The sequence below is a fragment of the Vanacampus margaritifer genome, chromosome 18, assembly GCF_051991255.1.
Source record: "Vanacampus margaritifer isolate UIUO_Vmar chromosome 18, RoL_Vmar_1.0, whole genome shotgun sequence".
Classification (NCBI taxonomy): domain Eukaryota; kingdom Metazoa; phylum Chordata; class Actinopteri; order Syngnathiformes; family Syngnathidae; genus Vanacampus; species Vanacampus margaritifer.
The window spans coordinates 13,897,228-13,913,149 of record NC_135449.1 but is presented as its reverse complement, the minus strand read 5'-3'; the positions used below and the strand labels follow the sequence as shown (position 1 = coordinate 13,913,149).

At 39.0% G+C, this 15,922-nt stretch overlaps 1 protein-coding gene across 3 annotated transcripts in view; it reads left to right on the top strand.

Annotated features, from left to right (window-relative positions):
• Nucleotides 1-15,922, top strand: part of dnah9 (dynein, axonemal, heavy chain 9) — a 195,707-nt gene that overhangs the window by 167,316 nt on the left and 12,469 nt on the right. For all 3 annotated transcript variants that reach the window (XM_077551042.1, XM_077551043.1, XM_077551044.1), the window contains 4 exons: nt 3,025-3,252; nt 10,417-10,608; nt 10,696-10,887; nt 13,649-13,819. In XM_077551042.1, the coding sequence (XP_077407168.1) occupies nt 3,025-3,252; nt 10,417-10,608; nt 10,696-10,887; nt 13,649-13,819 (783 nt within the window). The remainder of the gene's footprint in view (nt 1-3,024; nt 3,253-10,416; nt 10,609-10,695; nt 10,888-13,648; nt 13,820-15,922) is intronic.

The following is a 15,922-nucleotide window of genomic DNA, read 5'->3' as shown; positions in this document are numbered from 1 at the left end:
CAGCCTCCACCGAATCAATGACCTGAGGGAGAAACAAATTGTGTCTGAGTCTCGATAGATGCTGGTGTGGTGGATCTAGCATGCATGAAAATCTCCACCAAAGAGGGGAGCCGTCGACCCCCGCCAGGACAGAGCAAGCGCAACACCTCAGGGCCCCCCAGGCCGCGGCCGCGCCAAAGGACGACCCCCGGGCCCCGCAGGGGCCACCGGCCGGAGAGCAAACCCCGGAGCAGGAGCGCCCCCCACCCCAACGCGGCCCGCGCCCCCAACCCAACGCAGCAGGACGGGGCACTGCAGGCCCACCAGGCACCCCACCGGCCCACAACCCCCGCTCCCCCCGCGACCCCCCGCCCCCCCCCACCCCCGCCACCCAGCCCCAACCGCCCCCAGGTCCCCAAATCCCCAGACGCCCCCCCCCCACCCCAGCACCCCACACCCCGGAACCCCCACCACCACCCCCCCACCAACCAAGCCGCCCCCGCCCCCACCCCCACCAAACGACAGCCCCCCATCCCCCGACCCCAGACCCCGGGAACACACCGCACCCAGGCATCCGCGCCGAAGAGGGGGCCGGGCAGCGGAGCGGAGAGGGCACCCGCGCCCACCCCACCACGCGGAGGGACGGAACACCAGGGGCAGAAGGGGAGATGGGGGCACCGGAGGACGGGCGGCATCCCCGAACACCAGGCCCAGCGGGGAGAGGCCCCGGTCGTCACCCCAACGATCTAAGTGAAAAACTAACCCTGTTACTAAGTTCGCCAGCTCGCCGACTGGCGAACTCTACCCCTAAACCGTGAGTGTGACCCCACCCAGTGTATATACATAAGTGTGTGTGTGTGGTGCATTAAAATTGGGGGCAGGTGAACCGGAGCAGAGGGAAATGATATCCCCCCCTGCTCCGATCCACCCGCCCCTCAGGCATGTCAAACCGTAATTCTAACCTTAACCCGAATATTGACTGCATGTAAATGTAGTCAGTGAAAAACAATGCACTGTTCAAGTGAGGTATCCCAATTGCATTTGTATGAGCAAGAATTCGGGTTATGAAAGGAGTAACCCAGGGGTTTTATTCGGGTTTTTAAAAACCTGAATAAGGGCATATTTGGGTTTATCACGTGTGTTTACATGGCCTTACAAAACCCAAATATTGCCAATATTTGGGTTATAAAAGGGCTATTGCCTGCGTGTAGTCATTGCTATAATAGCCTTTATGGGTGCACTTAACTCTAAAGTCAGACTCTTTAGGCTAAAAAATCTCTGGGGGTTAAATTATAATGGACACCCACTCGCTCTACCCCTGGTCGTCATGGTAATGTAATAGAAGGGTAATCGACTCTGCTTTAAACAGGGTGGTTAATTAAGAGAGTTGATCCATCCATCCATTTCTTTTTACATCTATAAAATGTGTGAGCAACATAGGCACGAAGAGAACATGTAAACTTCATGTACATTGAGATTCCAACCAAGAAGGCAGACATGGACACCACATGCTTCACTAAGCTCTTTTTATAGTCATATAACTTTAAATTCAACGTGAACCGCTGTGTTTGCTAGATTTGTTCACATAATAGAATTTAAGTTAAGCTGCCAGTCATTCTGACATCTCTTGCACTTGGTCCCCAATCCAGTTTATCCTGTCCAGCACACATGCGTATCTTACGGCTATGACCCTGCACGGCTGCCTCCTCAGTGCTGGAGCTCAGCTGTGCAGTTATCCATAGCATTGCTGCTAAGCAAATGGCTTCCCTGCATACATTCAGATTTGCCTTTGTGTGCTCCTCGCTTGTGTGATGAGCAGTCAGACCGGCCATTTTGCCTTCCCTCGGGTTGCATTGAATATCAATGTATCAAATGGCTTGCCAGCTGTGGCTGTTGATGGGATTTAAAGATTCATTTTATGTAAATAGATGACTGTTTGATGCAGTATTAAGAGGAGGCAAGTGTTTCACCTGAACTTAACTTAATTTGAAAGCTCTGAAACAGAAGCTGCTCTTTTTGTGTTGTTTGTTAGTCAGACCCGCTAGTGCATCTGTCTTTCTTCACTTCTTCACTGTGTAGCCAGAGGATGAATGGTTTCATTACTGTTACAAATTGTAAGGCCCTCTCTCACGTCTTCTGTCGACGTCTTTATTGCCTGACTATTTACATGCCGAGAGAAAGGGATTGTACTCAAGCCTGATGAAAAAGTGCTTGAATTTAGACTTCTAATTTGTATACCCATTCATTATTCTCTTGAGCACCAATAGAGAAACGTACTTATCACTTTGTCTCCTTCAGCTATTGTCCAAAACCTGACTTTTCTCTTATACTATATTCGAACTTAACGCTAGCCGCCTTTAGTTCAATGTCTCCCAAAAATCTGACAAACCGACATTCCTTTCTGTCGTTTCCCCTCGCTTGGAAAAAGGGCTAACTTCAGCCATCATGAGGAAGATTAAATATGAAGAGCAAATGGAAATGAGAAAGTAAAGAGGCTTATGAATTAATGACTGGAGTTATTAGTGCTGTAATTAGATTTAGGGAATGGGCAGTGCTGCATGGTTAAATGTGTTGGGAGGTGGGTGTGGGGGCATGGCTGACTGCTTATCATTCACAGGATGTCCTGTAAGTGTCAAGACAGTTGAGATGGAAAATTGAGCTCATCCAAGCTTGCGTGATCGTACAAGTCAGCTCCGCTGGCCGGGCTGTACTCGCAAGATGAATTTGCAGAAAAGTCAGGCTGAAGTATCAACCGAGAACGGTTGCTTAATGTCAGCATCTTGAAAATTGGTTTCAAGTGCTGTGTACCATTTAATTTTGTGCCACTTCAAAGTCAGAGTGATAGGGGGAGTATACTGGATTTAATTTCTCCTTTTTGCTAGTTGTCATTACAAATATAAATTACATGGGCAGTTTCACAACCAAGATTGTTATATATTATATTATTCTGTATCTTTTTAAGGCTATCTGGTATCTGTCATGTCGCAGTTTTGCCCTTTTAAACTGGCGTCTTGTTCCTTGTTTTTCCATTGCCTTTCACTGTAGAATATCCACCTGGTGGCTCGCTGGCTGGGTACTCTGGAAAAACTCCTAGAGCAGCAAGCGGAAGGAAGTCACGAGAACTTCAGGGTTTTTGTCAGTGCTGAGCCTTCCTCCACCCTTGAGGGGCACATCATTCCACAGGGCATCCTGGAGAGCTCCATCAAGATAACCAATGAGCCACCAACAGGCATGCATGCCAACTTGCACAAGGCTCTGGACAATTTCAATCAGGTAACACCATAGTGTGGTTAGTCACATTTTTCTATATACATTTTTCTATTTTTCCCTGAGATTCAAATCATCCAGTAGCTGCAGTTGTTAATTAAACTAATAAATAGTGAACTATTGACTTACACTTTAGACCAGTGGTTCTTAACCTGGGTTTGATCGAACCCCAGGAGTTCGGTGAGACGCACACCTGACACCTACAGTATCATTCATGATTGTCGCCCCACTTAGTCTTCATTGGGTGCAGGTGATCACGCTACATGGTAGTGGAGTTGGTGCGCTCAGTCGTCGACTTGTGACTGTTGTGATGCTACGTCGTGCGATTTCTTTATTATTGTAATCCCTTCATCACTGCAAAAAAATATAGTAAAATAAGAAAATTATTACTTCAAATAAGCAAAATTATCTGCCAACAGAACAAGAACATTTTACTTAAATTTACCTGTAAGATTTTGAAAAATAAGAAAATATTACTAGGCCCATATCAACTGCAGCGGTCTTAAAAATAGTATTTTTAGACCAAACAAGTAATGTTGACTTTTTTCAAGCTGTAATAAATAAAACTACAGTCCTGCTCACTGTTAATGGCACCCCTTCATTTTTTGCATGATCTCAACAATATATTCAGAAATCAATGGATATGTACCAATTTTATATCATCAGTACCTTTTAATTGGATGTCCAAAGTAATTCAACAAAGGAAATTGTTTTTCCTTTGTTGAATTACTTACATAATGTAATTCTAAAGAAAAAATACAAAACACAAGCATGTGTAGCAATAATGGCACTCTTTGATATTTGGTTGCACACCCTTTGGCAGATTCCAAACATGTGTTGTAGCCATCTCTAAGCTTCTTGCATTTCTCTGCTGGTATTTCTCTTCCTTTGCAAATTGTTCAAGCTCTTAAATGTTTACAGGTTTCTTTTCCCAATGGCACATTTCATTTCAGTTCCCCACAGAGTTATGGATCACTTTTTTTAGATTGTTTTCATACTTGTATTTGTTCAATTTATCTTATTACTAGATTAAGCTGTCTTAAAATAAAATTCCATTTATTTATGTGGAAAATGCTTGTTTTAAGCCTCACAGTACACAAAAATGGCTGTTCATACTCAATGCCAAGGCTGCTTGATCAAATAATATTTTAAAATAAGCAGAAGGATCTTGTCTGACAATCGTATTTTAAGTAATAACTTTTCAAAACAAAATAAGCAAATTTAGGTTAAATTTAAGAAATTATATCTTACTTAAAATGTCAGTTTTTGCAGTGTACTAACCATGTCAAACAAAATGGACGCATATTTGCAATATGAATTCACATCTATAACAGAACATATGGTGTTCCACAGGGTTCAATTCTGGGACTTCTGTTGTTTTCATTGTATCTGCTGCCCCTGGGTTTCATCTTAAGAAAACAGCGGTTGTTGTTTTAAAGTGCTCTATAAATACAGATGAGTTGAATGATGGGGGGTAAGTAAACCCTAAAACAAATCATAAATTATTATATAACAAAAATGAGATGAAAATTATATAATTTTGTCAAATCCTGTCTGCAAATCTGTCACTGACACACAGTGACACACCCCCTTTCAAAGGTATAAAAAAAAGAAGTAAATTATAGTTATAACGTGACATTAAAAGAGTATTCAAGGATTTTCTCAAAAAGTAGAATTCAAACATCCTACCAGCTCTCCTGCTTCTCCGGGGAAAACGCCTATTAATTGTCGGGAACATGCGAGCTCATCTTCAAATTCATCAGTGTCTGTAGCCGGCCTCACTTCATAGACTGATGTCCTCTTGCGGCTCTCAGCCATTTTCAATGTATGCGGTGGGATCGGTGGAGGTACAACAATGAATGGCTGAGTCCGAAGCTCATTGGCTACATGCTACAAACACGTGAAGTGTGCATGCGCGGCTAGGAACGAGCATGCACAATGTCGTTTCCTCAGATTGATTGACAGGTTCAAGAATCAGTCGTTAAGATAAGATAAGACGCAGTGACAAAAGATCCTTAAATACACCTTTAATCCAACAGCTAAACTTTGCCAAACAGCTAACTAATGCTAGCTAACTTACTAGCTCGTAGCATGGAGCCATAGTAGCCACTGTAATTGTGTGTGAAATTGTTTTTCATCAAAAAGATGAGAGAAAATTTTATGTGAAATAGTTTTAGATCTGAAATGTTCAACATCATCTGCTGACAAAAAATATATACAGGGGAAAAATTATTGTTCTGACTAAAGATAGACTAAAACATTGACAGTTTTTGTTGATGATTAAACTAGATGGATAAAATTATGTTTTCTTTGACTAAAATAAAGACTAAAATGCTAAATTCATAAGTCGACTAAATAAAAACCGGATAAGGTTGACTAACTATGACAAATAACAAGTGTGATTGAAACTGGACTAAAACTGAGACTACATTTTAAAATGTCTGATAAAATTAAGACTATATGTAAGAAAACCAACTGAACCGCATGTGAGCAAGTAAAGTGACAAGGAAAAAATTTCCTCTAGGAAAAAAAACGTCTGCCTCGGCCGACTGGGTTCAGTGGTAGATAGACCAGAGAACAATAGGTACAATAACAGCTGTATTGCCAGGGTGTAGAGTTGGCCACCTTGCCCCTCTTTCCCTTACCTTACTCGCCTCTTTTATAATTGCTTTCCTGACCCTGTCCACTACCCATTGAAGAGTCCTTGATGGTAAAGACAACAGTTTTCAGGCCAACGTCATTTTTACCTTGCTTGTATTAAAAAATATACACATGGAGCCAATATTTAGTTTTTTCAGTATAAATGAGAAGATAATTGCGTCAAAATAAAAATAAAAAATATTAATACAAAATCCAACTCAACATAAATAAAGTGTCTTTTTTTCTGTTACGGCAGTTCATTTTCTTTAAAAAAAAAAAAAGTACTAAAAATATAAATTGATCTTTTTTTTACGGCACTTAAAGTGCATCTACACTATGTGTGTGAGAACATACAATATTAAACCATGATCTTGGTGAATACTTGATTCTGATTTGCTCAAAAAATTACTGTGTACTGTACATTGTCATCTGATAATGTACACCCATTGAACATCTCAAGTAGTTCCTGTCAAAGAAAAAGAATAACCATTACTGTACATTGTTCCAAATTATTGTGCAGCTCATTTAGCTGTTCAATGAGCAAACATAGAAACTTGACACAGTCAGATTTTCTGATAAGTAAATGTAAAGTACCCTGAGGATAGAATTTGCAATTTCAAAACGATAATGAGCTATTTAATTACTTACTTTTTTTGGTGGTTACACCTTTGATGACTGGGATGCTGCTGAATAATTGAGGTGAACAATAAAGACACAGGATTCAGTGGATGTAACAAATGACAGTTCTCAGGTTCATTTATGGGTAGCTTTAGGTCATGATATACACTGCCCTTCTTCAACATATTTACTTGTTTGCTGAGAGGGGCAGGTGACACAGCATATGCTAGTTTTCGTTCCAATTTTGCCCTCAAGATGCCAATTTGCCAAAATGAAGCCTTGAGCAGATGGCCCGTTCAGTCAACCTGGAACAGTTCATACCCATGAAGGACAGATGTGAATGTGGCACATGCGAGCATTAAACGCAGCTAAAGTCACTTTTTGTTAGTAATTCCTGGCACATGTATCCCTCATATAGTGCTCAGTGCACTTTATTGACCTCTATCTTTACCTTATCAGTTTTGTATTGCTCTCCATCACCTCAGTTCTTTGCTGTCATTGCTCAGTGCTCAGCTCTCTCTTTGTCCAATTTCATCATCTTTAGCTTGTTCTTGATGACTATCTGCCTAACAAGGGAAACATGCTTGTGAACTCTGCTTTTAGTGCTACTGAAATTATGTACACTGACGTGAGGTTGAAGGATTATTAGACTAGCCCACTCGCACGGCTAAAACCGCTAAGACATTTGCCATTTTCACTGGATAGTGTACTTGTCATGTGGGACGTGAGTGATTATGAGGGATGGCGGACCAAATACAGGAAAATAAGGCAGTGAAACAGGAATCAAGTGCAATGTGTGGTACTTTAATGAAATGGAAAAAGGTGAGAAGACGACAATGACTGGATGGGACGTGACTGGACTAGTCGCCATGGCTGGACGGTACGTGACTAGACTGGTCGCCATGGCTGGACAGTACGTGACTAGACTGGTTAGCCTGGCAAGCCACACCCACTTTCTTTTTCAAGAAAGCGGGTCTGGACAGGCATCCATAGACAGTGATTCGGCACCGGCCGAAAACATGCCAGTCAGTTAAATTTGTCTGTTTGTGTGACGTCGTCTTCGCTAACGCTGTTAGAATATCAAAACAAAGTGACTCATGACACCATGAATCTTCAAGTTTTCCCCACAACAACAACATAAGTTATTCACTACGGCTAGTAGCCATGTTGGATTTTTACTGTTTCCGCAAAAAAAAAAAAAAAAGCGAGTCGCTTTTCTGACGTCACGTCCGCTCTTTGCTCATTGGTTCATTCCACTGTCTGTTAGCCCCACCTCAGAAATGCGACTGATAGGACGGTTGACCAGACTCACTTTCCGGCAAAGCCGGAATTTAGTCTGGATTTCCAGGCTAGGTAGCCACAACCGGACAGGACGTGACTAAGCTGGGTGCCTTGACCGGACAGAACGTGACTAAACTGGTCGCCATGACTGGACAGGACGTGACTAGACTGGTCGCCATGACTGGAACGAATGTCATGTGACAGGACCTGATTTGCCTTGTTGTTGAGTGGCTATGACTTGGCTGGGGCTATAGCTTGGCTGTGACGAAGACGGCGTGGCTATGACGAAGACGGCGTTTCTGTGACGGAGACGGCTTGGCTGTGACCGAGACGGCTTGGCTGTGACCGAGACGGCTTGGCTGTGACGAAGACTTGACACACAATCTTCCACACCTAACGTAGACACTGCCCCCACATTGACTGGACAAACCCCACAAACTAAATACACCTCTGCTAATTACTTGACAAGACACACCTGGCGAATACACAAGCGGCTGAGTGCACTGATAGGTTGACACACAGGGGAAGAGAAGACACACGGGCGAACGTGGTTACATATGACGAGATGAGGTGAAAAACAAGGAAAACAAAAAAAAACACAGCCAAAAAGGAACATGAACACCCAAAATCAAACAAAAACCCAGAACCGAAACGTGACAGTACTTGTTTACTTGGTTTCTTATTCAAAGAGTCAGACTAAAATGATCATCATTGTGTGATAAAATGGTAAAATGGCCTGTGTTTTTGCTGAAACTAATCACTTTCATTCATCTGCCAAATTACATATAGTTCATGCATGTTGATGTTACTGACATATCTGTCGACTCAAAGGTATAAAGGTGTATTTCTTGTTTTTCTGACTGCATGTTGTTTTTCTCGCGTACACAGGTCATGAAAAGGGAGGCTTTGCATCTCATTCAGCTGTGTTGCGCAAAGGGAGTATTGTGCAGAATGTTAATTAAAGCTCCAGAAGGAGTGTGTATGCGGTAGCGATAGAAGTCAGTATGCACTGTAGTTGTGGGCAAGCATGTGCATCGTAGGAGTCGGCTCCCCAGGGCACTGCCGCAGTGGCCCTCATCGTCACACACTCCGTGGCATACTGCTGGAATCAATAGAATCCAGCATATTTGGTTCCATAGGCTTTTTTGGCATGTCTCTTCCCACCAGAGATTACATTGCCATTCATGTGTTTTTTTTATTAGCCTGTCTGGAATAATGATCCCAGGACACAGATGGAGGCTCAAAGCGCTTGACAAGTTGTGACAATTAAAAGGTGATCCCATTGTCATGCTTTTTGCCATCTACACACCCCACAAACTGTCAATGGTTTGCACCTGCTGGTGACATGACAAATGAATCTGACCAACGGTCTTTCTTTCACTAAGGAGATTATTGTATTTAACTCATCAAGTTGCATATCGTCGCTGCTATGTGAAAAAAAACGTGTCAATTTTTGTCATGTTTTACATTTTTGGGATGTCAGCATTCACTTTCAATATCAAAAACTGAAAAATGTAAAAAAAATACGTCAGTATTCAATTTCATCCGAAAAACTGTGAAAATGAAAAAAATTGACATAAGTGTTTTTCAGATAACATAATGTTTTCATTAGCTGCTGTGTTGTTTGCTGACGAGCAGGCAAATCTTTTTCACCTAATTCCGAAAGGGCGTGAGAGGATCAATTCCATTTAGATTTAAATTCTTTATTTTAATACAGTAATACATTTTTTGTATTTGCTGATTGATTATTTGATTTTTCTCAATACTTAATTAGCAAATAACGCATGGATTTTGAATAATACAATATCAGATATGCGTATCTATGACAGTGTGTCATTTGGTATTGTCTTCATTTTAAACTATGTGAACAAGAACATATATATTTATGTATTTAAATACATTTCTCTATGTCTATATTTTATTTATATCCCTGGCGTTGGGTCGAAACCTCATTATCACAATTTGGTAAATCTCATACAGGTTTCAAAAATGTGTACTATTGGTCAATCCGTAGGATGGGTATTGTTGGCCAATATAAATTATAAATATATATATATATATATATATATACATTGTATATATATATATATATATATATATATACAGTATATATATATATATATATATATATATATATATATATATATACATTGTATATATCATATGTACAGTGTAGGGCTGCACAATATATCACAAAAAAATGCATTATTACCACAAAATAACAAAAATACATACTGTATAAATGTGAAATTGTAAGTTATCACAATGAATTACGTGAGAATACATTTAGCCTGCTTATTTTGGCGCATGAAAACAAGTATTTCTTTGATTAGATTTTTTTAAAAATAAGTAATTTCTTTAGGAACATGTTAAATATTGCAATAATGCCGATGTTGCAATATTCAATGCCCTTACCTTATATTAGATGTTTTTCCAATATTGTGCAACCCTCATACACTGTATAATATGTAAATTTTACATGGACAACATTCAGGCTCATGCAGGATGTGGGTATCTACAATTTGATGCTGATTTAAATTGCGATCGTTAGCCCGACTGGAGGTCTGAAGTTTTCATAGTCGGTTTTAATTCAAGTAATTTACAACTTTTTGTCTTTTTTTTATTTTATAGGACACGCTGGAAATGTGCGCACGTGAAAATGAGTTCAAAAGTATTCTCTTTGCACTCTGCTACTTCCATGCTGTGGTAGCAGAGAGGAGAAAGTTTGGTCCTCAAGGATGGAACAGATCATACCCGTTTAACACCGGCGATCTCACAATTTCAGTCAATGTCCTCTTCAACTACCTGGAGGCCAATCCCAAGGTGTGCTCGGTTTTGCATAGAAATATAAGCCACTTGTGATTGTTTGAGAAAGCATGACCAATTAATCGGTCGTTTGCCTGAATCTAGGTGCCCTATGATGATCTCCGCTACCTCTTTGGTGAGATCATGTATGGGGGTCACATCACGGATGACTGGGACCGTCATCTTTGCGCAACCTACCTAGAGGACTTCATTAAGCCTGAGATGATGGATGGAGATCTGTACCTTGCACCAGGGTTCCCTTTGCCTGGAAACATGGACTACAAAAGCTATCACCAGGTTAAGCAAACACTGTGACTTTTATTGAGCTGTTTTATTCCCACTCAAATTGTTAACAGAATTCAACAAGACATAACTGATTAGATTTTTTTTGTTGTTGTTGATTGTACTACTAGGTTTTTGGGGTTCTCTCAGGTCTTCACGAGTAGATGTATGGCCAAGAGTATCCTCCAACACACTCTCAATTGTTGAGAATTGTTCCAATTGAATTGTTAATCAGCTCCTTTTGCAAATGAGAGTGCTAAATCAATAGCAATAAAACTCCCAGATGGGTCCCAGGATTCAGCAGATTGTAGTTTTCTAAATATTTCTCAGAAGTTGAGCTACTTTTGTCAATGGAAAGGAACCAGGATACACAAATTTTAAAGTCACCTACTACTAAGCAAATGAATCATAATAAAAAATATATCTACACATGACATAATGATTAAGTGTGCTGCGTGATAATATTTGCATTCATTCTCATTTAGTGCTGAAGAAACTGATTTGATTATGCCTTTTGATAAACAGAGCATATTAAAGTAACTGCAATGCACTGCAGTGGAGACATTTACCCAGAGAAGCTGTTCGAATCAATAGTTTGACATTAATGATGTGTCAGAAGGCTTTTTCTTTTCTTTTTTTTATTGAATGCGTCACGCCTTAAAAGTTGGTTGCCCTATTACATATGTAGGTGAATAAGAAAAGCCCTCTGATGTAGTGCAGTTCCGGAAAATAAGTAATAACTTTCTCAAAGTGTCACTCTTTTTTTTTTTTATCTACTTTATTCAGAAGGGATTTTTTTTTTAAAGCTCTTGCTTTGGAATAAGTGCCATTTACCTAATGACTTTTTTTTTTAAACATTTTGAAGTTCTCTAAAATATTACATTAACTTTCAGCTGCATTCTGTCAATTAATTCCTCCACAGCACAAAATGTAAAACGTCCCCAAAAATGTGTGTGTGCGTATATATATATACACATAATTAAGAACATTGATGAAGTCCAATTTGTAGGGTCTTCCTAATATGTACTTAATCTGCAGTCACACTAGGAGACATCTAATTCATATCTATTTTTTATCCACATATAATTTGAAGATATCCAATTCATATTCTTTCCTAGTTACATGTCATATTAGTTCCGCCCATTCTTGATGTTTTTCTATTATAATCCACTAGTCATTTTAAATGTCAGGTTCACATCACATATAGTATATATATGGTTTTCAATCAATCAGTTTATTTAAAGTGCAAAATTACCATGGCATGTGGTCCCAATACATTTTATAATAGAAATCATGCACAATTAAAACACTTCACCATAAAAATTAAAAAGAAAAGAAACACTTAAAAATAATGCTAAACACAAAAGGACAATGACAAAACAGTCATTGTAGTCAAGCACCAATTTAAATTGGTGAGAAAAATACATAAAATATATGTATAATTTGTTGAAGTATGTTTTTAATGAATAAAAAAAATAAAATAATATAGCCTTATTCATTAGATTCATTTATGTATTTATTATTGTTTGCTTTTTTGTGGGGGATTTTTACTTTTTTTTTTGAAAACTTGAAAACCATAAATACAATATTATTTTCAAAAAATTATATAGATAGATAAATAAATAAATACAATTTTACATTTAACAAATATACAACTATTTACTTTTTTTTTAACTCGGTAGCACTTTGAGATTGTTTAAATAAATACAATGTATTATTATTATTATTATTATATAAATACCAAATAGATAGATGGATGGATAGATAGATAGATAGATAGATAGATAGATAGATAGATAGATAGATAGATAGATAGATAGATAGATAGATAGATAGATAGATAGATAGATAGATAGATAGATAGATAGATAGATAGATAGAGTTTTTAATTTCCCATGCTATGTTCTTAATCTACAGTCTAACCAACACACAGTTATTAGGTGAAACCTTTTTTAAGATGACTTCAGAAACAAATTGTGACAGCTGCAAGCTTCATAAAGTTAAAGCCTCACCTCAGCCCACCTCACCTTGGATGCTGTATGATGTTATATATCTCTGAGCATAAACCCTAAATGACAGGGTCAAGTCAGAATAGAGCCAGGTCATTGTGTCAACTGTTGCCGCACACAATAAAGCCTCTATAAAAATAGAATTTATTTATGATACACCTGACAGGCCATCCGCCGCCAAGCAGCCATCTGGAGCTAACGTATAAGCTCTATATTTGAAAGAGACACAGGACAGGAAAGGAGTGACTCAGCAATTTTACTTTGATTTCAGAAATGTACAGGTCTGTGCAATCAGCAAAAAATACTAAGTTGATCAAGCAATCTGACAACAAAGTGTTTGTGTGTTAGAGACCTCTATTTCAATAGAATATGATTAAAAAGTGATTTCTCAGTGTTTAGAGTTTTTTGTTTCATGTCGTGTCCAACAAAAAGCATATTGATCTTCATCGTGGACAGCAGATGGAAAAAGCTTTTTTTATCCTTGCCTCATTAGCAACTTGTCAAGTGTTTGAATTTTCAAGCATGTTTTATTTACTAGTATGTTTCTATTTCTTCTTTTGTCAGCAATAGTTAAGAGAAAACACCTGTGTCAAATGGAAAAAAAAGTGTGTAGTAAATCAGTGTGATTATATTATGTTTAAGGAAAAAACTTGAGTAGTTTCCTGTTAAATCTGAATAGGAAATAAAAAATAATAATAAAGAGATGGGAATTATCTGCGATGTAGTACAATGTGAAGCTCTAATGTGGATTTTTTTTTGTCCTCCAGTATATTGATGACACACTACCTGCTGAGTCGCCCTATCTGTATGGCCTTCATCCCAATGCTGAGATTGGGTTCCTCACTCAAACCTCCGAAAAGCTTTTCCGCACTGTACTGGAGATGCAGCCCAGGGATGGCGGAGTCGGTGAAGGCGGCGGGATGACACGAGAGGAAAAGGTAAATATGATTCGTTATTAGAACTGCTACATTGGAGATGGGTTGATTTGTAAGTTTGTCTCATTAGATTTAAAGGGACAGTAATGTGAAAAATCAACTTTTTGGAGCTTTTAGCCATGTTAAAATGCTAATTCTTCACCGAAAACATCACTGAAGTGGTGTTTTCCTCCATTCACCCCTGTATGAGAAATTCTAGGTCATTCTGCTCTCTAATCACCAGCCCCTCCCAATCTGAGAAAACGAGCGGGTGCTCACTCTATGACGTCATCAGGTGTGGAACCACCCCTGCATTTCCTATGCGGACTAAACACACGCCCACTTTCTCTGAGACCTCCATGCTCGCAGCATAGTGATAAAAGTAGCCTTCATCAGTAAACGTTCTGTCCAAATGAATTCAAAGCAATCAATTATTCACATTTGCAATGACAATTGGCTGTCTTAAATTGCCAGAAAGGTTGTGGCTGAATACAAGTAAATTTCTGCACTGCGCTCACCCTGTAAGCAGAGGGCCTCAGTTTTTTTTCTCCCCCTCCTTTCCTCCTCCACTATGGAGCCATTTTGTTCCAAATGTTAATTGAAGAATTCAACATCCATCCAATTTCTACATTTAAAGAAGACACGGTTGTACTGCAAGGGATGGCCGGTCTTGTGTGGGCACTCAGAGGAATGCTTGACCGCAGCGCTCCAGAATTTTGTGGGTGCGCGAGATGGGCCCGGCAACCACACGGGGTGAGGCGGCGTTATACTAAACAGTTTTACTTCCGCGTTAGAAAATTAGCCAGCAAAATACGTACTATTTCCTAAAAAATTACATTGCCATAGTGTCAAAGGTAAGATTTGATATTATATGCCTATAGTTAACTGTGGAAGGGCTTAAAATAACGAGATACATCCGCTTTAATGAAACTGTCGGTTTTCACCGAGTAAACAATGGAAGTAGAAAAAAAATCTAATCCAGTTCTTTACTTTTATATATTGTGTAAAAATAAGATAATCACTTGTAACATTACGATATAAAAAGAAAATGCAACAAATAATAGTATAATGCATTAAAATTCTAATCTCATCCAAAATGCAACCACAATTGAAAATTAAGTTTTCAATGAATACCTATTTGATAGTGTCAATCAAAATTTGAATGCACCAGTTGTTAATTTGCTCTATTTTACGTTGTGCATCTAGTTCTATTTATTTTCAGATTTTTTTTTCATTTTGCCCTCCAAGCTTTATTGTAGAAAATGTGCATTGAATGTTCATGGTGTTTTTTTGTTGTTGTTTTTCTTCCCCCAATGTAATACATTTGCTATTTGTAATCTCAGCAAATAGTGGGGGTCATCTGTAGTACTTTTAGAACCTTGACAATGACCACTTGTCCTTTCTAAATGAAGTATATGGGCCACCCCCACCCCCCCCCCCCCCCCAAAAAAATTTTTTTTTTCTATTGACGCATAAAATATCTCCTTGGCATGACTTGGTTAATCCACCCCTCTGGTGTGGAAGGCTTAAGGCAGTAAAAGTGAAGCATGTAAACACAAGTAATGATTCAGATTTGAAGAGTCAAGCTGTCACCCTGAGCTCATATATAAAGCATGGTTCTTCACAAATGTGAATTTCATGCTAGATTCTGGGATGTTGCACCTCGTCTTAAATGCAGCATGACAACAGGTGACACTTTCCTTAGCTACTGCATTCTGAAGGGAAATAAAATGCAGTGAAACTGCTGTTGGGGCTGAGTTAACCTATATTTTCTTTTTAATATATATTTTCTGGTCTCTTTTTTGGTTCGGTGCTGCTTTGATGCAAATTTTATTTGCCCTGAATAGCTATAGAGTGTGCATTATTGTGCACTTTCTCTTCTAATACCGTTAAAGGTCTCATATTTATTGAGTTTGAACATTTGTTTTGAATTCCTAATCTTAGCCAGTATTTATTATTCAAACCATGAATATGTTGTTCAGTAATGGATTTTTCTAATTGTGAATGTTTACTAAAATAAGTCTAAATTAGACTTAATTAGGTTTAGACGTGTAGCGGTTAGTTCCTGTAATGTTAAAGAAGCACTGCCCTCATGCTAAACATTTTATTGTAATTCCTGATCCTTTT